At 46.6% G+C, this 22,550-nt stretch overlaps 1 protein-coding gene, 1 non-coding gene and 1 pseudogene across 2 annotated transcripts; 2 read left to right on the forward strand and 1 right to left on the reverse strand.

Annotated features, from left to right (window-relative positions):
* Positions 1 to 4,120: 4,120 nt before the first annotated feature.
* LOC117862926 (probable esterase PIR7A) lies at positions 4,121 to 5,328 on the reverse strand. The gene is made up of 3 exons (XM_034746479.2): positions 4,814 to 5,328; positions 4,582 to 4,719; positions 4,121 to 4,482 (listed from the first exon to the last, which is right to left on the reverse strand). Exons 1-3 carry the CDS (start codon positions 5,189 to 5,191, stop codon positions 4,204 to 4,206), a joined length of 795 nt encoding a protein of 264 aa, XP_034602370.1. The 5' UTR covers positions 5,192 to 5,328; the 3' UTR covers positions 4,121 to 4,203.
* A 10,233-nt stretch (positions 5,329 to 15,561) lies between these two features.
* Positions 15,562 to 15,703, forward strand: LOC117841766 (small nucleolar RNA Z247). The gene has a single exon (XR_004637353.1). It is a non-coding gene; the product is annotated as a small nucleolar RNA Z247 (small nucleolar RNA).
* Positions 15,704 to 15,753: 50 nt separating this feature from the next.
* LOC140221603 (uncharacterized) lies at positions 15,754 to 22,229 on the forward strand (annotated as a pseudogene).
* The last annotated feature ends 321 nt before the right edge of the window (positions 22,230 to 22,550 follow it).

Raw genomic sequence — 22,550 nt, forward strand, 5'->3', positions numbered from 1 at the left:
AAACCCAACTGCGAAAGCAATGTCAGGTCGTGTGTTCACCAAATAACGAAGCCCACCAACAATACTTCGATATTCAGTAGCATCAACCAAGAGAGTGTTACTCCTCTTGCTCAGCTTGATCCTGTCCTCCAATGGCACTGCACATGTGTTGCAGTTAGCCATCCCAGTCCTCTCCACAAGCTTCGCAGCATATGCAACCTGCCCGATTGAGATACCCTTCTGATTCTGCTGCACTTCCAGCCCTAGATAGTAAGACAACAGACCTAAGTCACTCATCTTGAACAGCTTCTTCATCTCACCTTTGAACTGCTCAATGCCTGTGCTCCCTGTGATGATTAGATCATCCACATACACTCCTACAATCAGGCGTGCTCCACTAGCTCCTCGAGTGTACATACCATGCTTTGCATTGCTTTTCTTGAAACCAAGTGAATGGAGGCTGCTGTCAAGATTTGTATTCCAGGCTCTAGGTGAGCTTTCTTCAGCTTCAGTACCTTATGTTCTGTACCTGCAACAATGAATCCTTGTGGCTGTGCAACATACACCTCCTCACTCAGTTCTCCATTCAAGAAGGCGCTCTTCACATCCATGTGATGCACCTCCCACCCCTCTTGAGCAGCAAAAGCCAGTAGCAATCTCACAGATTCTAACCTAGCAACTGGAGCAAAAACCTCTTCAAAATCAATGCCAGGACATTGTACATACCCTTTAGCCACCAGCCGCACCTTGTGCTTCACGATGGCGTCGTGCTCATCTCTCTTGACCTTGAAGATCCACTTCAAGCCGATCGGTGTGTGTCCCACTGGAAGGTCAACGAGGCTCCATGTCTTGTTTTCCTCCATCGATTTCATCTCCTCCTTCATAGCCTGTTGCCAGCACGCGTGCTGCTCTACCTCCCTGAACGAAGCTAGCTCCTCCGCAGTGGTGTACAGCAGCTCCCTAGTTTTGAGGTCCTGAGCAGCCAACCCTGGAGGCATACTTGGACCCAGCACGTCGTCAAGCCTACGGAATCGAGCAGGCACATTGTTGTCGTGGTCCACGTCCACCAACTCATGGGCGTTGGTCGGCAGTGTCGCGTACTCCACCAGTTCGGGTGACACAGGTGTCGCAGCTGCTGCTGGCGTCGCGATCGTGAATGCCACTCTCGGTGTCGCAGCTGTCTCGCCCGTTGTCATGGTAGGTGTCCCTGGTGTCGCGCCCCAGCATCATGATTTCAGGGTTCCCCCCACAAGTTCACCGCCATCCACCAAGTATTCACCCTCCACAGTGAACGTGCCGGTGTAGACGTCGTGGTGTCCGACAACCTCGTCGTCAACGTTCCATGCGCCCCAGTCCCACTGAGCCGCCTCGTCGAAAATGACGTCGCGCGAGACATGCACTCCACTGGATCGAACACCCTGTATGCCTTGGCGCCCAGCTCGTAGCCGAACAACACCATCTTCGAGCTCCTATCCTCCATCTTCTTCAGGTGCGGCTTTACATTTCTCACGTGCACGACGCAGCTAAACGTGTGTAGGTGCTCCACCGATGGCTTCTTGCCATGCCAGGCCTCATACAGTGTGCGGCTAGCTAGGCTCTTCGTCGGTGCCCGGTTCAGCAAGTAGACAGCTGTGACCACAACCTCTCCCCAGAACTCCACCGGAACGCCCCTGCCTTTCAGCAAGCTTCGCGCCATCGCCACCACGGTCTGATTTCGGCGTTCGACAACACCGTTATGTTAGGGAGAGTACAGCGCCGCGAGATGCCGTCGTACTCCATGGTCTGCACACCACTCTCCGAATTCAACAGAAGTGAACTCATCCCCATTGTCCGTGCATAGGACCTGGAGCACCCTCCCCATCTCAGCTTCTACCAACGCCTTCCAGCGCTTGATGGCCGCCGGAGCTTCATCCTTGGTGTCGAGCAAAGTCACCCACATGTACTTGGAGCAGTCGTTGATGAGTAGTAGGAAATGTTGGCACCCTCCTGGTGTCGCTGGCGTGATTGGTCCGCACAAATCACCATGGACCAGATCCAAGCGCTCCTCCACCCGGTACTTCACCGCCGCCGGGAACGAGGTCCTCCTCTGCTTCGTTGCCACGCAGCAATCACATAGCTGCTCGACGTGCTCGATGCTGGGCAGCCCACACACCATGTCCTTGTGCGCTAGCATCCGCAGCGCGTCGAAGTGGAGATGCCCGTACCTTTCGTGCCAGCGCCACGCCTCCTCACCGCACCGCGCCACGAGACACACCGACTTCACCGCCGTCAGTCGAAGCAGGTAGAGCCTCGCCACGGAGCGCTGCACCTTTGCCACCAGCCGCCTTCCTTGATCCCAAATCCACAGGACACCATTGTTGATGTGGATAGGGCATCCTCCCTCGTCTAGCTGCCCGAGGCTCACGATGTTCGTCGTGAGCCGTGGAATGTAGTAGACGTTCGTCAGGCGTTGGTGCTCGCCGGTCTTCGCCTCAAAGAGAATGGTCCTGCGGCCCTCAATGGCAACCACGGATCCATCCGCGAAACGCACCATCCCCTGAATCCTGGTGTTGAGCTCGGTGAAGGCCTCGCGCGCGCCCATCATGTGATTGGTGGCCCCGATATTGAAATACCAGAGCCCACCGTCTCGAGCTCCATCGCCGTCGAGTTGCGCCAACACCTTTTCTTCCACCAGATGCACAATGGCGGGCGGCGTATCTGCCTCAACGTTGACCGCCACTGTGGTGAGGAAGAGGGCCGGTCCATCCTCGTCCTCACCCTGGGCCACATGGGCCTCAGCCTTCTTCTACTTCATGGGGCACTCACGGGCCCAATGCCCTGTCTTCTTGAAGCGGCGACATTGGTCCGACCCAACGTCTCCTCCGGAATTCGACGGTGGCCTTGATCCACTGTCCTTCCTCCCGGCGCTTGTTCCACGCCATCCCCGCCCGCGCCCACGCCCGCGCTTGCTTTGGTAGATGCTGCTCCCGCTGCTGGTACCTTCGCCTTGCTCCATCTGCCGCATCCGCGCCATCCACTGCTCCTGGGTCAGGTACAGCTTCCCATCGGCACGCGGTGGCAGCGGTGCGTCGTCCTTGGCCGCCCGATCCTCGACGGCGCGCAGGCGCCTACTCGCGTCCTCCAGGGTCACCGTGGCGAGGTCCGTCATCACTTCAATGGCGACGGCCACCTGGGACAAGTGCTTGAGGACGACGCGCAGGAGCTTCTCGACCACCCTCTGGGGCTCAACCTCCTCCCCGACGGTCTCCAGGGTGGCGACTAGGTCCTGGAGGCGCATCGTGAAGTCATCGACGCCCTCACCGTCGTTGAAGCGGATGGTCTCGAATTACCGGCACAAGCGTTGTGCCTTTGTCTTCTACACCGCGTTGCTGCCAACTCTTCGATCCTTGATCGCCTGCCACGCCTCCTTCGCCACCAGTGAAGACACCATCTCCTGCGGCACAGCGCTCGTAATAGCGTCGAGCGCCATGCGATCTTCTTGCAACGGGATGCCGCCGGGCTCGATCGCCTCCCATAGGTTCCTAGCCTGCATATTCAACTTCATCAGTAGTGACCACTGCGTGTAGTTGCTCCTCGTGAGCATCGGCCAGTTGGCCGGCCCGCCGATCTCTCGGACGACTCGAACGCCCTCCTCACTTCTGCTGCCACCAGCATCCGTGCCCTTGCTGCGAGCATCCTTGCTGGTAGGGGACTGAGGCGTCTTCTTGTCGTCGTCACCGGCCATGAGCATGAAACGGACAGCGGCGTCTCAATTCCAGCGGCGATACCGCGCCGCGATCGAGTCCAGGCCCCTCCGACGCAGCTCTGATGCCAATTGTCAGCGGCACTCCGACGATCACCGTCGAGGGCCGCGGGAACACACACACGAACTCTCTGTTTTGTGCTGCAAAAGAACAGGCAGCGTTTTTCCCTTGTATTGCTGAATACAAATAGAAGCTAACCAACGACTGAATACAAATAGAAGCTAACCAACGACTCCTATACGCACGGCATGCCGCCTTTCGTGAACATGCCATCCCATGTTCAGCTCCATACACCGCGCACACTCTCCTACAGACGCGCTCTGCATGCAACCATGCACTTGAGCTCCTACAGACTCGCTCCACCACCGGTGGGCTTATTCAACAGGCAACGGTAAAAAGGAAAAAACGGAGACAGCTATGGATTACAGGCAACAATGATGACCAGCTTTATAAGCGGAGGATGTTTCTAAAATCATCAACTCTACTTGTTGGCAATTTCCATGAGTAATTCTGAGAGCTCCCTCGGCTTTGAGAACATGGGCATATGATCAGCTCCCTGCAACCCCATCACTTCGGTGCCGGGGTTCCATGAGGCCATAAGCCGCTGCATCTCCGCCGGTTTCCACTCGTCGTCTTCAGCCACGACATACACACGCCTCACTGCGCCATACCTCTCTGCAGTCAGGACGTTCCCCGTCATCGTCTCGTCATTAAGGAACCGTCGTGACGGCCTCACCATGGCAATTGCCAGGGTCAGATCCTGCATTGCATTGCATTCCATCAGAGGAATTGAAGTAGGGACTGTAAATTAAATGAGCAAATTACAGTCAACCATCTCAGCCATTTGATGTAACAATACCTCTGGAGGGCTCAGTTGATACACTCTTCTCGCCATGTACTTTGGTCCGAAGAGAAATGTCTTATCCGGATTCTGGGGATCACCAGTGGTTCCAAGTGTGCAATCCATGAAGAAATCTGGCCCTTTCCCTTGTGACAGCTACAAGTTCGTACAATCATGCATAGTCAGGAAGAAAATGGAAGCTATCTAGTTTACATACGTGAACACTGATTTCCTAGCTACCAGTTGGTACCTGCTTGAAGGCGTATGTCATGGGCTTCCCGGCGGCGGGCATGGTGGCCGTGACGAACACGGCCACGGCGACTTTCTCCGGGTACGTCTCCATGGCCAGCGCGAGGCTCTGCCCGCCGAAGCTGTGGGCGACGAGAACCGCCTTCTCGCCCTCCGGTAGCACGGCCACCACCTCCAGTAGCGGCCGGCTGTACTCCTCGAAGGACGCCACCTCCTCGCCGCGGCCAGGGCTGGCGCCGCACCCGGCCATGTCTAGCGCCGTCACGCGGTGGCCGACAGCCTCCAGGGCGGTGGCCACCCTGTACCAGCACCACGCGCCGTGACAGACGCCATGGATCAGCACGAAGTGGTGCTGCGTCGTCTTGGCGCCGCCCTCCATCGCCCTCTCAGCTCGTGACTTGGAGCGGCGGCCTTGATCTTTCGAGTATTTTCGCTTAACAATCCATGTGGCTGTCACATCAGGCCCTTAGGTTCCGATAATTAAGAATGCTTAAAAGCGGCGCAGCAATTGGCAATTTGGCATGTCAGTATAAATCACAGTTCCCACCATGACCATTATCTTTTGATCATGGATCGCCTGCTGCCCTCCACTAGAATCCGCTAGATGGTCCCTTAAAAATGTACTCCTACACTATCTCTATTTTGAAATTGTTGATGGCTTGACAAAGGAGCTAAAGATGCTTATGGGCGAATTATCGAGAGTAATTATATAGTAACAGGTCATCAATCAGTATTGACAATCTCCATCCGTCCTGACTCCTAAATAAGTGCAGTTTTAGTTTTACCCTAAGTCAATCTATTTTAAATTTTATCAAATTTATATAAAAAGTACCAATATTATGATACCTATAATGCGGCCGGCCGTATTTTTGTTCGTTGAAACGGCATCGTCCACCGGCTGCTGTTTACGCACCCAGGCTCCCACCCACTGACCCTTTTGGTGGGGCCCACGCATTAACATGCGAAAATTTTCCTCTCCCGTCACCTCTCGTCTATCCAGCGCAGTGTCTCTGTTCATCCCCTCCCTCATCTGCCTCTCTATCACCTAGGGTTTTGCCACCGTGAGGCAGCTTGGGCCTGCGCCAGCGCGCGTCGTGGAACCTGCACCCAGCGAGCTTCTTTCTCCTCCCACTCTCTCTCTGGTCCGGTGGTGGTGCTGGTGTCCCAGGCAAGCGGTTCGGTGAGGACGGTGGTCCTGGTGAGCCCCCGATGACGTGCGGGCTGGTCAGAGTCGATTTCCCCGGTCAGGGCATCACACCCAGCGAGTACGGTGCTCCCTTGAGCTCCGACAAGCGGCATCTACCTCATTGGATATGTGTTGTCCTCAGCAAGTTGGAGGAGGACCCGGGTGTCGTACATACATCTATAGGTTCACCAGAAGGTTTGGACAGTAGGGCTGGACATCGAGACGTATCTGACATGAAGACTATGGTGTAGGATGGTGCAGTGTCTACATGGAAAGACGTGAACTAGTCGAGGATTAGGAAAAGTACTCATAGCAATAAGAGTAGAACTCGTCTAGTCGAATCCGACTAGTATTCTTGTAATCAACCGACCTGTAACCCTACCCCCGGCAATATAAGGTGAGGTAGGGACCCCCTCCAAAGCAATTCAATCCAACCAACACACAGGACGTAGGGGTATTATGCTAGTTAGCGGTCTAAACCTGTCTAAATCGTGTGTCTGTGTTTACCTTCGAGTTCCTGATCTCGACGAGCCCCACTAACCAAAACACTACCTCAGGTGATGCGGACATCACCTGCTCGGATACAACCACATTGGCAACTTTTGACTCAAAGGTGAAATAATTCATTATCATGATTGTATTTGATACATTTGATGAATTGATTCTGCACCATGATGTGTGTTCATTGTCATTTTCAGAAATACATACGTGGATAAAAAATAATGTTAAACACATATGGAAGGCATGGAGGACCAAAGAAGTTGATTGGGGGCTAAGTCAAAGTACTCCTAATATTCTCCACCAGGCCACCATGTCACTTTTGGCCCAAGGAAAGAAAAAGATCCAATCCAACATGTTTCGGGGCTAGATTCGGACTGCAGCACTATGCCAACTTGCGATGGCCACCACGACTTCAGCTGGACTCCGTTTTGAACGTTCAAGTACTTCATGGAATCCTTATGAAGTCTATTTTGATATGGATCTAGACTCATATCCATATCTTTTATATTGTGGCTGGAATGATTAAATTACTACCGAGAGATTTTTCTATCAAAGGTGCTGCGTCGCCTTATTTTGGCCCAATGAGCCGTGTATCAGGTTGGGTCCAGTAGGGATGCATCCTTACATTGGAGCACATCCCCAACACCCTTGTGGTCATTCTCCCATGTTCTTATACCCCTTAGCTGCCACTAGGAACACTCAGATTTTATTTTGTTGAAAGTTTAGCCATTGCTACTTCCTGTAGACGCGTGTGTCGACTTGACCATCTGTTCTACTCGATTCAGAACCCCAACTTTGTGATTTCAGATTTGTTTTTACCTCCATATTTGCAATTGAGTTGCTTGTTCTACTTGTTCTTGCTTGTTCCTCGATTGCTTGCAGGAATTACCCTAGTGGTTTGGTTGATCGTGTTCCACAAGATCGCGACGACCATTGGAGGTGGTGTATCGGTTGTTAAGGTGCAGCATCCTTGGATGGTTGTAGTCAGGCCATGAACATCATCTCCATCCACCAATCGAGTTATCCCATGCCCTCCCATCAAAAGATCGGGAATCAACCCGCTCGGTAGGTTGCTGGGTTTAAACACTGACAGCTGGTGTGCCAGGTGTGGGCTCTCGCCGAGTTTACTAGCAAATTCAATGGCACAAGTCATCAAGCAAATCTTCGCATTTAAAGCAGGTGCGGTGTTCATCTTCGGCTCCTAGGTTTGCACCACAGACGGCGCTGGAAATTTTCGCCACCGCATTGCGTCGGTCCCAGAGAAGAAACAGCAAACCATGAAGCTCCAGCGCCAAGCTCTAGAGGACCTCATCAAGAATTTCGGTGAATTTTCAATTTTTGACCTAGTTAGAGGCTGGGAGGACGAGTTTGAGTGCAACTTGACTTATTCCACCAGTCAGACTGACCTGCACGAGCTGGCGCATAAGCCATCGTGCGAGTCGAATTACCGCCAAAGCCGATTCCCGTTCGGACTCCGCAACACGACCACTAGTTATCATGCTGCCCTGTCCAAATCACAATCCAATACGGATATGATTGAGAACCTCAACTACTACTTGGATTCGGATGAGGAGACTCCTTTATCAGGTCCGTAGCAGGATCTGGTGATCACATCAACTCACCAAGGCAGATTCGTCTACTAGCCCAACATGAAGCTACCCACTCCTGACAGAAACGATGATTCGCGCCTCATCGCCTACCTTGACACTCGCTCGTACCAGGAGGGAACTCCTCTATTGCCCATCTACGAGGAAGGTGACACCACGGAGGTCATCAGCTCAAGCTCGGGAAGCTATTCCCCAGAATGAGAACTCTTCGCTCTCATTACTGGGCAAGAGGATGAAGAAGAAGAGCAACGGGATAGAGGCCCACGACATGACCGTCACTCAGATGACGTCTTGCAAGATGAGTTCACCGCCAACATTGTCGGAGAAGAGATTGAGATGGTGTTTGGTTCATACAATGGTAATGTAAATGCAAATGGAATGGGATTGCAGTGCTTTCAACTATGGAATGAGCGACTACACTCTTTGTTTGGTTCAACTGCGGAAACGTAATCAAATAGTATGCTTCTTCTATTTTCTGATTTCGAAGGGGAAGGGGTGATAAGAGGCTCGTATAGTATGGGAATTTGATTACAACATTAACCGATTATGGATGGGTGAAAACAAATAGCTGTAACGTGATTCATTACCATCCGTAGTCTGATTACATTACATTTTGCCCAACCAAACACCACCTGAAGCTCAAAGAACTTGACGATGAGCAAGGAACACCGCAAGAGCAGAGCACCACCGCCGCCTTGTAGCAGACCTAGCAATCATGAACCTGGATAACACCTTTGAAGTAGTTCAAACGCGTCATCATTGTACTCCCCAAGCCACCATCTCGTCTATTGATCTCATCACCCGCGTGATGCCACAGAACAAGTACACTAGACAGTTGACTGAACTAGCAAAATGCGCGTATGAACAACTCGATCTATAGAATCCAATATAGTCAGTCCAACACACTGCATACCAGCAAAGTCAACATGACAGTAGCCATAGAGTCCCTCTGTCCAGACCAAGTAAACTTGGAGGCACCAGACCAAGTTGAGTTGGAGCTGAAGATAGTCGAACAGGACCCTTGGAAGGTCATTGCCACCATGGGGTAACCCAGAACCCGAACGCCCAATAGAAGACCTCCGCAACAAGATCAACACCAGCTGCGATGTCCGTACCATCATCGACGGATGGCGCCACGAGTGCGAGCAAGAAGTCAAACACACAAGAGATGATATTGACAGATTCCTCGCCTTCTCAAGACGTGTGAGGAGGATAATTAGTTCAAACATCCGGGTATCACCAAGTACGATGGCATGCAGGACCCAGTCCAATGGCTTCAGTGCTACTCGTTGCTAGTACAAGAAGCTGGGGGAAACGACGACACCAAAGTCATCTACTTCCCCATCTGCAAGGAGGTGGCACCACTCACATGGCTCAAATTATTGGATAAGAACTCCATCAACTCGTGGAAAGACCTCAAAGTGGCGTTCACCAACAACTACGCAGGGGCAATGCAGCGTCTTGGCAACAGGATCGATTTGTCCCAGATCAAGCAACAAGAAGGTGGGACCCTGCGGAGCTACTTACGTCGTTTTTCAACAAAAAGGCCACAATCATGGATATCACGGAGCGTGACGTCATTGACTACTTCCAGAACGGCCTCCATGACAGCTGGATGTTCCAGGACTTCGGCCGAAGACGCCTTGCTGATGTCAAATCCCTCAAGATCATGGTACAAATAGTGGCGGGTGTAGGATTTGGACTATGGGTATTCAAAATTGCAGATGGCAAGAAAAAAATTGACAGACTAAACTAGAGTTTTATAACATAGAATTAAGTGGTAGCATCATTGATTAATAAAATTGATCACAAATTGAAATGGTCCAGCTACTAATGATCAACATATCAAAGTGGCAACATGTGAAATAAATAGAGGTTAAAACAGCAAAATGGTAACAAAGATTACAACTTACAAGCTATAGGACAACTTTCCGTTCTGCAATGCTTTGAAAATGAGCGACGATGTCCTTATCCTTAGTTTGCATGAAGAATTCGCTTTCAATCAATGTGACCAAGCAACCATTCAAATATTTCTGCCCCATCTTACTTCTTCTCTTGTTCTTTATCAAATTCATTATAGAAAAGATCCTCTCAACACTAGCAGTTGCAACAGGGAGAATAAGCACTAATTTGAGAAGTTTATAAACAATTTCATACCGAGAAACCTTTCCTTCTTTAACCAGCATCATAGACAACTCTGCTAGACTTCTCAAATTTTTGAAGTTTTCATCATTTCTGACATCACTAATATAGTGGTGCAACTAAAAATGAAGCTGGTTTATTTCTTGAAATTCAAAGTCATGTGGATAGAACCCAGCAAGCTTAACCAAGTTCTCAACATTAAAAGCAGAAAAGGAATTGGCTGGATTGAATGATGCCATGCATCTAAGTAGCTCTGTGTTTACCTCATCAAACCTATTATTGAGCTCTTGAACTTATCTATCAATGACACCTAAAAACATATCAGCATGAAACCGGTGATAATTAATGGCACCTCTGTAGAGCTGCCTTGATCTTTGCATAGGAATATACATCCCATTCATGTCAACAACTTTAACATTGTGCTTCTCACAAAAAGAAGTGACCTTGGTAAGAAATTCTTGCCATCCAAAATCTTGTCCCAAAACATCCAGTTCTACCTTTGTGAACTTCAGAAGATCCATTGCATTTACGATATCTTGCTCCCTCTTTTGCAAAGCATTGCACAAGTTATTTGTGTATCCAAATATTTCATTCATCAAGTGTAGCAGGAAAACAAACTCAAAGGACTTAACTACTATGAGCATAGTTTGAGCTCCATTAGTCTCAGCCCCTTTACTTTCATTCCCAATCCTAAAGAGAACTTTCTTGATTGAAGGATACAAGAACATAACATGCATTACAGTTCTGTAGTGAGATCCCCATCGTGTATCACTTGGGATAGAGATATCTCACCCATATCTCTTCCTCTTCTCTCTCACTTATCTCTTCTCCTTCCCTGTTCTCTCATCTCCCGAGCCCTCCCTCTCAATAGCACACGGACAGCTAGCAGCTCCGCAGCCGGCTCCGGCTCGATAGCGTCGCGAATGGCCAGCAGCTCGAAAGCCTAGAGCCGCAATGCACCTCGGAGGGTGGCGCGGCCTGGGAGCCGCGGCAGCGCGACTCGGGACTCGGCAGCCCGAAGCCACGATGCACAGGGGCGCAAGCAGCTGGCCTTGGCGGCGAAGAGAGCACGGCTCAACAGTGGGCACCCCGGCGAGTGATGCGCAGGCCCATGCGGTGGCACGGATCTGTGGCGGGCGGCCCGATCGGCGGACGGTAGCGGCAACGACGGCTAGCGAGGTAGTGCAGAGCAGCAGCGGGGGCTGCAGGGTAGCTCGGGGACCTAGCGAAGGAGGCAGCTAGCGGTAGCAGTAGTGGGGGCGCGGTCCAGCGTGCAGGGCCCGGTGACCCGGCCAGGCTGGGGGCCGCTGCTGGGTGGCAGGGCCCAGCGGCCTTCTTATTTTTTTTAATTTGTTTTTATTAGTAGGGGCGGGTGAGCAACCGTCCTGCAAAGCATTCGTAGCTGCGAGGGGGGGGGGGGGGGGGGGGGCTGCCTGTGCAAATATGTTTTTACCTGGTGCTACAAATATTTTTTTAGTAGCGTGTGTTCACTTATCCTCTCGGACCTTTGCATTGCTATCGTCTACTAGCTGGTACGTACTATAAAACTATGTGTGTCTATTAATCTGTTAGTCCTTATGATATTTTAGTTGACTACCAGGAGCCCTATGCAATATAAAAAGCTTATGCAATCTCTTTTTTCCCAGTACTAGCTTTATTATGCGATGGAGCACGGCATGTCCTCATTTCTTATGGTCCCTAAATAATGCTAAACGTGTAAACTTAGATGACACGTCCCGACAAATTTAGGATGCGACATAAAAGGAAAATGGCCCTAAGGTATAGTGATTTTGATTATTAATGATAGAACAGTCATTATGAGTAATGTGTTTGCAGATGTACTTTCATTGGTGTTTTATAGGTCTTAAGGCTGAATTTCAAAGCCACCAAAACCAGAAGAAAAGAAAGACTTAGAAAAATTCATTGCATCCAGATATAATTTTTTTCTAAGTCATCCAAATGATGGTAATGAAGATGGGATAAATACATGTGAAGACTTGAAGTGAATCATGCTAGAATTGTGCACCGAAACAATGAACCAATTTCTATGGTTATACCTAGCGAAGTGCACCGGATCAACCGGTGACCATAGGACAACAACGGGTCTGAGAAAGAGCATGCACTATGTGCACCGATGCACTATGTGTCAACAGTGAACAACACCGAATCAATCGGTGATGATTGGCTTGGCTCAGCATTGGCTCAGTTTCGGCTCTGGATGTTTTTGAAACATTTACCGATTCGTACAGTGAAAACAGTGATAGAGCAATGAATAAGTCGATGATGGAAGACAAAGGAAGGCAACGGCTCAGGGTCACCGATTCATTCAGTGATGCCTATACATGTTGCTGAATCAGTAGGTGATGCATGTGGGGTCTAGGTATTCGTAACTTAACGGCTATCTGGAATAGGATAACCAATTCATATGGTGGTGAATAGTTGGGGGTACTGTCTGTGGTCACAAATTTTGTGACCGTTAGAGCAATGGCTAGTTATTGGACGTGGAGATATTTATACCCCCATTGCCCGTTCATTTGAAGTGCATTAGAGCTTGGAGAAGTTATATGCTTGATTTCCACACACACAAGTGATCTATCCACCAAAGTGCTCAAGAGGAAAAACTGCAATTAGTATAATGCCTAGGTCTTGATTAGTGCTAGTTTGGGCCAACTAGCTAGCGCATTGCCTTAGGGTTTAGCCTAAAGCTAGGCGAGGTTTGCAAACCTCCTTTATTATCGGTGCTTGCACGCACCAAGAGTTGTAAATCCATGGCTTGTAAGTCTTGCGATACCCTTCAACCATATTTGTGGAGTAACCGCCAGTGCATGTGAAAGGGAGGAGAGATCCTTGGCATTTTGCCAAAGCTCCACCAAGTGAAGAGGGGTGAGGAGGATTCGGGAGAGGCAAGGTGGAGACTCAGTTGCGTGTGGGGAAGACTCGTCGGCTATCCACGGAGTTACATGACCAGGGAGCTTGCACACTTGCGCGGGCATTCCCTTAGGAGGGGCTCCCAATGAGCATTATTGGAAAGCTTTGATTTCCGATACCTCGGTAAAAATCATCGTGTCGCCGTGTCGGGAGTTTGCATTTTTTCTACCACTTTACTTCCCCATTTCCTATTGCGTTTTACATTCCACGATTACTTTTTATAGAATCGCCATGTGTAGTTTATAGAATTGGAACTTATGATGCAAAACTCTTTTGCAGTATAGATAGCAACACATAGGAAACCCTAGTGCAGATCTAGATAGAATTGAAATAGGTTTTTATATGTATTCAGAGCCTTAGTTCTTAGAACACCTAATTCACCCCTAATAGGATGTCACGGTCCTTCAACCGGTAAATAATCCATCTGCGGCGTACTCTTACATTGCTGCCGTTCACTAGCCTTAAAAAAAATTCCACGTCTTCAACGAGCGAGAGGACAGAAGGGACCAGTTTACCTTCGTTATGACATCAAAGAAAAGCCTGATCTAAAACCAACATACATGATGTGACTGCTAATCTCATGCAGAATGAAACCAGAAGATGAAGAAATGAAGAAGCAACGATGGTACATTGGTACTTAATATAATTAGTTAATTACCGGGTAAATCTATGAGGTAATTAAGTGGCAATGCACTTTTATTATTTTTTTCATGGTTCTACAAATTAATGACCTCAATGACTAAAAAAGTTACATCGATCCTTGTATACTATGAAAATCTGACGGATAACTTTTAAAATATTCATCTTAGTTAAATCAAAATCGTATGACCATCAATATTTAGACACCCCCCTATAAAAGAATAATTTTGTTCCTCCCTTTTATCTGGTAGGTCACAGTTTCTTTTGAAACATTTTATTCCCCGGCATGGGTGATGCATAATAACATGAGGCCTTCGCATGTTTTGACTCCAAAAACATTACCATGGTTTCCTCTTTCCCCTAGGCTCCACGGTGGCATAGCATTGGAAATCATGGGTTGATCGATTGATAATACTCCCTCCATCCCAAATTATAGGTTATTTTGACTTTTTAAATTTCATAAATTTTGCTAAGCATCTAGACATAGCATATATCTACGTGCATAATAAAATCTATGAGCTAAAAAAATAAAACGACTTATAATTTGGGACGGAATGATATGAGGTGTGACACTATAGAGTTTAAAGAGGTTAGAGTAGTCCCTCCATTTCAAATTTAAATTCTAAGTCATTTTATCTTTTATAGATATATAGTTTTTTACTATACATTTGATATATGTCGTATCACGATACATGATAAAATGCTCTGCTATATAGGGGATGAGCAGTCTTGTAAGATGGGTGGCTCGCTGCCTTGCTGTTTGTGGTTTTCACACTTGCTGCAAATACCATACATGCCTGATAACGTTGATAAATTCTTTTCCCTATGCCTACAATCAAGGTTCCAAAAAACGTGACTAAACGCACGTTTAATTGCGTCTACGCACTAAACAGACCCTAGCGTTGTTAGAGATATGCTCGTAACAGAATAGCTTTGTGCGGCCGGGGGTTGTGATCTTAGAGATAGGCTCGGTTTGGTTAGAGATAGGTTCTACTTGTAATTCAAGTTATAAAGCAAACGAGTCCTAGGTGATCACAATTGTACTCATGTAAACCTCTTGGTGATTTTTCACCCTTTATAAACACGTACCGTGGCCTGCCAAGATAGGCAACCACGTTTCCTCATATTCTTACATGGTAATCAGAGCATCCTCTTCCACAAACATCCACAACCTCCCAAACCAAGTTCATGGCGTCAGCATCCAACCCAACGCCGGCGTAGTATACAGGTTGTATCTAAGAAATTAACTCGAGACAACTACCTCCTATGGAAGGCTCAATTCGTTCCTGCTATACGAGGAGCTCAACTCATGGGGATCCTAGATGGATCTACCCCTGAGCTGCCTAAGACTATGGAGGTGGTCAAGGCAGACGGCAAGAAGGAGATCGTCCACAACTCTGAGTACGACTCCTGGATTGCGAAAGCTCAGCATGTACTAAGCTACCTGCTGAATTCTCTCGCCAAGGGTGCATTAGCACTGGTAGCAACAGCAACCATAGCAGCAGAAGCATGGGGGGCGCTTGAGAGGATATTCTCGATGCACTCCAATGTGCATTAGCACTGGTGGCAACAGCAACAATAGCAGCAGAAGCATGGGGGGCGCTTGAGAGGATATTCTCGATGCACTCCAAGGCGCGGATTAAAAATATGTGCATCCTACTCTCCACAACCAAGAAGGGTAACATGTGCTCCTCAGCCTATTTCACCAAGATGTGTTCTTTCAAAGATGAACTAACCCCGGTTGGGAAAATTATACATGATGATGAGATGGTCCACTTTATTTTGAATGGTCTTGACTTTGACTACAATACTTTTGTGTCATCTATGCTAGGTGGTGTTGGTTTTCTCTCCTTGAGTGACCTGTATTCTCAGTTACTCACATATGATCAACACATGGAGATGTTTCAATAAGGGGGCTAGTTCCAGTCGTCAGCTAATATGGCTGGTAGAGGACACGACTATGTCTATGGTGGTCGTGGTCGTGGTAATAACAACAACCATGGTTGTGGCCGTGGCAATGGTGGTCACGCAGGACCATATCGTGGCAGCAGCTCCGGCTCTAGCAGCACCAACACATCCAAGCAAGGTGGACCCAATAACAAGATGGTTTGTCAGATCTGCAAGAAGGTAGGATATGATGATGATGAAGATCAACAAAATCAAAAGACGGCAAGGGCGGCTACTACTGGTTATGATTATGACACAAACTGGTATGTAGACAGTGGAGCATCTGATCATGTTACTAGTGAGCTTGAGAAGATGACAGTCTATGACAAGTATAATGGGCGAGATCAAGTACATGTGGCCAATGGAACTGGTATGAAAATTAGTAACATTAATCATACAACTTTACATACCCCTAGCAAAAATATTCTTCATGTTCCTAGTGCTAGCAAGAATCTAGTTTTTGTTCACCAACTAGCTCGACATAATGATGCCTTCATAGAATTCCATCCAAATTTCTTTTGTATAAAGGATCAGGAAACAAAGAAAGTCATCCATCAAGGTAGATCCTGAGGAGTCCTATATCCCTTAGTATCACATCTATCTCCAGAAGATCCCAGAAAACAAGTTTTTGCAATCAATAAGCCTTTAGCTACATGTTGGTATAGTAGACTTGGTCATCCAGCTCTTCCTATTGTAGAAAAAATTCTTAGTTTAAATAAATTTCTGTGTGCTAGTGATAAAGATTTAGAGTCTATTTGTAAATCTTGTCAGATGGCCAAGAGCCATCAGCTTCTATATCCTATATCAAATAGTTTATCTGAATTTCCCCTTGATTTAATTTTTCTGACATTTGGGGACCTGCTCCCTTGTTTGTTTGGCGCCATAGCTACTATGTTAGCTTCATTGATGATTTCAGCAAATATACATGGATCTATCTGCTAAAGAAAAAATCTGATGTCTTTCAAGTCTTCCAAGATTTCCAACAACTTGTGGAAAGAAAATTCAATCCAAAGATTAAATCTATACAATCAGATTGGGGAGGTGAATATGAGAAGTTGAATTCTTTCTTTCAACGCATAGGAATCACACATTATGTTTCTTGTAATCATGCTCATCAACAAAACGGTGTGGCCGAATGGAAGCACAGCCATATAATTGAGGTAGGGCTTGCTCTCCTCCATAATGCATCCATGCCCTTAAAATATTGGGATGATGTTTTTCTTGCTGCCACCTATCTCAGTAACCTCCTTCCAAGCAAAGTCATTAACTTTGATATTCCTGTTGCTCTTCTTCTTCATGAAACTCCAAATTATACATCCCTAAGGTTCTTTGGTTGCGCCCCGTTGGCCTAATTTGTGACCATACAACTCACGAAAGCTTGCTTTCCGCTCTACTCGCTGCGCCTTCTTAGGCTATAGTGCTATGCACAAGGGGTTTAAGTGTCTCGACATCTCTACTGGACGCATTTACATCTCTAGAGATGTTGTCTTTGATGAGGATTTTTTCCCTTTTGCCCATCTCAATCCTAATGCCGGTGCTCAGTTGCGCCAAGAGATTATCCTTTTACCCTCGCATTTGCTTAATCATGGGGATGTAAGTTGTGTAACTAATGTTACTAATGTTCCTGGTGAGGATGTGGATGATGTACAAGTACTGTCCTAGCAAATTCGGAGCCAAATCATGGAGAAGAAGCTGCATATGATAATATTGGAAGTGCTGATGGAGTCCCAGCCGCAGACAATCCCAGCGCTAGCTCCCAGGCGGATATGCCTGCAACACCCGCTGGCGGACCGGGCGAATCCCGAGTGGATTCGCCTACGCCAACCGTGGCCATCCCAAGCGCGACGCATGGGGGGGGCAACTCGCCTATCTCCCGCACCCCCTGCACACGTCTCCCAGGCACCAACCGCGCGTGCCTTGCGCCTCCCAGTCGCTAACGCATGTCGCTTGTCCTCCATCTGCCCCGACAGCTCCAGCGGCTCCATATTTGGTTGTCCATGTTGGATCTTCTGCGCATCTTGATGGATCAGCTGTGCAGCCGCAGCCAGCAGCAAATGATGCACTTCCTCAACGGCGCACAAGACTTCAACATGGTATTGTTCAACCCAAAAAGTTTACAGATGGGACTATTCCGTATGGAAATTTCTATGCTACTAGAGAACCTGAGAGTTTACAGGAAGCACTAAACAATTCCATATGGAAATAAGCTATGCAGGAGGAGTTCACAGCATTGCTCAAAAATAATACTTGGCATTTAGTTGAGCTGCCCAAGGGTGGCTGCAATTTAATTGACTGCAAATGGGTGTACAAGGTTAAAAAGAAGGCTGATGGGACAATTGATAGATACAAGGCATGGATGGTAGCAAAGGGTTTCCGCCAAAAGTATCAAATTGATTATGAGGACACATTTAGTCCAGTTGTCAAGATTGCTACTGCGAGACTTGTCTTGTCTTTAGCAATATCCAAAGGTTGGTGTTTAAGACAGTAGAATGTTCATAATGTGTTTCTACACGGTGTTCTGGAAGAGGAGGTATATATGAAACAACTGCCTGGGTTTGAAAAAAATGGTGCTTCTCATCTGTTATGTAGACTTGACAAGGCAATTTATGGTCTAAAACAATCTCCACATGCTTGGTATGCACAATTGAGTTATAAGCTTGTTGACATTGGGTTCTTAGCTTCAAAATCAGATAACTCTTTGTTTACTTGTCAAAAATCAGGTGTTATTATTTATATGCTTATATATGTTGATGATATCATTGTTACAAGTTCTTCTAGTGAAGCTGTTTCGGCTTTGTTGTTGGATTTGAGGAAAGAATTTGCTCTAAAAGATCTTGGTGACTTGAATTACTTCTTGGGGATTGTGGTTCAGAGAAGTAAAGAAGGATTGATACTATCTCAAGAAAAGTATGCGCAAGAAATTCTAACACAAGTTGGTATGGTAAAGTGTAAAGGCTCTCGAACACCATTGTCAAGTTCTGAAAAGCTCTCAAGTTTTGAAGGTGATCCGCTAGGTCCAGAGGACAGTACAAAAGTCTAGTTGGGGCATTACAGTATCTCACTCTTACACAGCCTAATCTAGCTTTTTCAGTCAACAAGGTATGCCAATTTTTGCATGCACCAACATCTATTCATTGGACTGTTGTTAAACGAATTCTTCGTTATATTCAATCTATGTTGGATGTTGGGTTATATATAAGGAAGTCGAGTTCAATAACTTTGAGTGCTTTCTCTGATGCTGATTGGGCTGGTAGTGTTGATGATAGAAAATCTACTAGCGGATTTGCAGTATTTTTTGGCCCTAATCTTATGTCTTGGACTGCTAGAAAGCAAGCTACGGTCTCAAGGTCTAGCATTGAAGCAAAATATAAGTCCATGGCTAATGCTACTATAGAAGTGATTTGGCTGGAATCTTTGTTGCTTGAACTTGGAGTGCAATTGACACAACTGCCTATTTTATGGTGTGATAATTTGGGAGCTACTTATCTTTCAGCAAATCCAGTTTTTCATGCTCGAGCAAAACATATTGAAATTGATTTTCACTTTATTCGAGGGAGAGTCGCCAAGGAGCAATTACAAGTCAGATTAGTGTCTACTAATGATCAAGTTTTAGATGGGTTCACTAAAGCTTTATCGGCTGGTATGTTAGAAGATTTCAAGCACAATTTAAATCTCAAAATGAAGAGAAGTTTAGGTTGAGGGAGGATGTTTGAGATATGCTTGTAACAAAATAGCTTTGTGCGGCCGGTTGTGATTTTAGAGATAGACTTGGTTTGCTTAGAGATAGGTTCTACTTGTAATTCAAGTTATAAAGCAAATGAGTCCTAGGTGATCACAATTGTACTCATATAAATCTACATGTAACCGTGGCCGGCCAAGATAGCCAACCATGTTTCCTCATATTCTTACCAGCGTGTCAATTAGGACCCATGCACTAATAAAAATGCTGGGCATGCCTGGATCATCATACATGCATGGAAATGCCGAAAATTGATGGCGACGAATTAAGGAGAGAGTGGGCCGCGGGTGGGAAGTTTCATGCGCGAGGGAAAATAGCATACTAGGTAGAATGAGGGCTGGCAGCTAGGTTTTGCATAGGCTAGATCCTTTTGTCGCCTTGTGTTGCTGGTTCTTGTGCTTCCGCTGCTTCAATTCCTCCTCGGGTTGCTACTAGCTGCTAGGGGAACGGGAAACCACCACCACCGGCCAGCCTAGCTGCTCACTTCCAGCAGTGCTGCAGGTTGAAATACTGCAACCCTGACAATTAATCCACCCTTCAGGCATCCTCCCCTCAAGCGATTCTTCCATTCTTTGCTTGGAATTGATTGCTCTTCCTCCCTCTTTGCTTGATTTCTCCTTTGTTCATCTGATTTGGGCAATTTGGGATATGAAATCTGATTACTACCATAGCAATGCAATACTGCCACTCCTAGCATACATGTGCTTTACCTCAATGCTCCTAGTTATTACATACAGTAATTTATCCAGTTCCTATTACATATTTCTAGTTTTTCAATCTGAATCTCTAATGCTCTAAACTATGTATATGTGAGTGATGTTGCTCTGCACCATGCCATCGTCCATTGTTTGAGTTGTGCTCTGCACCTTGCTTTGTAGGATGCCGACACCTGATGTTCCTCAGTTCAGCCAATCATAGAGGTTGAGAACAACCTGAACAGAAAGTCATATGACATAGGATGGGAGTTAGGGGCGGACCAAGAAAATGGCTGAATGGGGGCTGATCCTAGCTTATTAGGAGCTCAAGTGTTTTTCATCTTTAGTTTTTGCATAATTTTGCTTGGACCTCTGTTGATTTTCACACCATGGACTCAAGCTGCAGCCTAGGCAGCTCGGGTCCTGGATCCGCCACTGATGGGACTATGGCAGTGGGGATGGCTCTGTGATCCAACTGACAAGAATAGAGTGAAATACCTTCTCTATGGCCATGAGAGTACAGTATGTATTCACTGTTTCAAGAACCATCTAGCTTGTGTTGGCACATCTATTATAAAATGATCCAAAATCAGTGATAAAGTCAAGCTCAAGTGCAAGAAGTACCTTGAAGCAACAGCATGAAAGAAGAAGGAGAAGCAGCAGCATGCTCAGGGACAGTGTTCAGATTTCAGCAGCAGATGAAGTGGTAGAAGTTCAATCTATAGTTGGAAGCTCTGGCTCTAGTGAACCTTGCAAGTTAGGCCCTATGGATAAGTTTGCACGCCCCATTGATCCTAAAGAAATCGAGGCTGGAGCTAAGAGGCAACAGAACATCAATGATGATCTTTGGAAAGAGAGAACACACCGAGTTCAATATTACGTTGCTAGATGGTTTTATACACATGGTATTACTCTTCATCCTGGATTCCTTGTTATGTACTTTGTTCTCATTCTTGTTGGTTGTTGCATTTTAATATGTCACTTATTTCATTCCTCACCTTGTTTGTCAGTTATTCCATTAGATTCTATTGACAATGATGAGTTCAAGGAAATGGTTGAAGCTAATGGTCAATTTGGACCTGGTTTTCAGCCTCTACCTCAGCATGATCTTTGGGGAAAATTGATGGAAGAGGAACATGCAAGGACCAAGAGTTTGCTGCAGGACCATGAAGATGAGAAGAGCAAGCATGGCTGCTCTATTATGACTTATCCATATATAGATACGAAAAGGAGGAGCATCATGAATATATGCACAAATTCCAACGTGGGGACAAGCTTTATCAAGACAAAAGAAATATCAGATGTGGCACACACAAGTGAAGTCATATTTGAGCTGGTGGACAAAGCAATTGAGGACGTACGCACAGAAAATGTGGTGCAAGTAGTGACAAACAATGCTTCTAATAATGTGGGAATAAAAAGATCATTTGGACTTCTTATGCAACTCACACTTTTCAATCTCATGCTGCAATGCATTGGCAACCTAAAGAGCTTCAAGACCATAATTGACCAAGCAAAGTCATTCACCATCTTTTTCTATGGGCACCACCACACCTTTGGCATATATGAGATCCTTCACTGGAAAGATAGAAATAATAAGACCAAGGGTAACTAGATTTGCTATAGCCTACCTTACTTTGCAGAGCTTGCTGGAGAAGAAGGATTGTCTAAATAAGTTGGTAGTTGATTCCAAGTTGGAAGAGTTACCAAATATAAAGACAAAGAAGGGTAAGACTGCAACAGTAACAATTTTGAATCCTCTCTTTTGGAAAGGTGTGGTAACTTGCTTGAGGGTCTTTGAGCTTTTGGTGAAACTTCTCCAGATGGTTGATGGGGAGATCAAGGAGGCATATGGCAACGTGGAGAAAAACTATAGACAAGTCATAGCAATCATTGACAAGAAAACGAAAATTAGGCTTGATTCTCCACTACACATTGCTACATACATGAAGAATCCATACTACAGTTACAATAACGGTGGCATGATCTTCTCCGATCCAATCATTGTGGAAAAATTCATAAAATGTGTATAGATCTTTTTACCATGGTGATGATGAGAAGGAATATAAGTCTGTGAAGGGGGATTTGGAGACATTTCAAAGGAGGCATGAGAACTTTCCAAAGAAGCTAGCAAGGAGCTACGATTTAATAACAGATTGATGTAAGAGAGAGAAGGTTAAGCAAAAGAAGAACTATGAAGTGTTCCTAAGCTCTGATGCTGCAGAAGCTTAAGGATGTTTCTATGAGGGAGGGGATGCTCATGTATCAGTTGTCTTTAGGGATGAGGATGAGGGAGAAGTGCCAGGGACAGGCAAGGTTGCAAAAGGCGCTAGGTGCTCTATACGTGGTGACCC

Source organism: Setaria viridis, chromosome 1 (genome assembly GCF_005286985.2).
Source record: "Setaria viridis chromosome 1, Setaria_viridis_v4.0, whole genome shotgun sequence".
Classification (NCBI taxonomy): domain Eukaryota; kingdom Viridiplantae; phylum Streptophyta; class Magnoliopsida; order Poales; family Poaceae; genus Setaria; species Setaria viridis.

Excerpts from the sequence above, each read along its gene's own strand:
- LOC117862926 (XM_034746479.2), bottom strand. The coding sequence starts at position 5,191 with ATGGAGGGCGGCGCCAAGACGACGCAGCACCACTTCGTGCTGATCCAT. Across the intron at positions 4,720-4,813 it reads TGACATACGCCTTCAAGCAG|CTGTCACAAGGGAAAGGGCC; the intron begins GTACCAACTGGT and ends ACGAACTTGTAG. Across the intron at positions 4,483-4,581 it reads ATCAACTGAGCCCTCCAGAG|GATCTGACCCTGGCAATTGC; the intron begins GTATTGTTACAT and ends AATGCAATGCAG.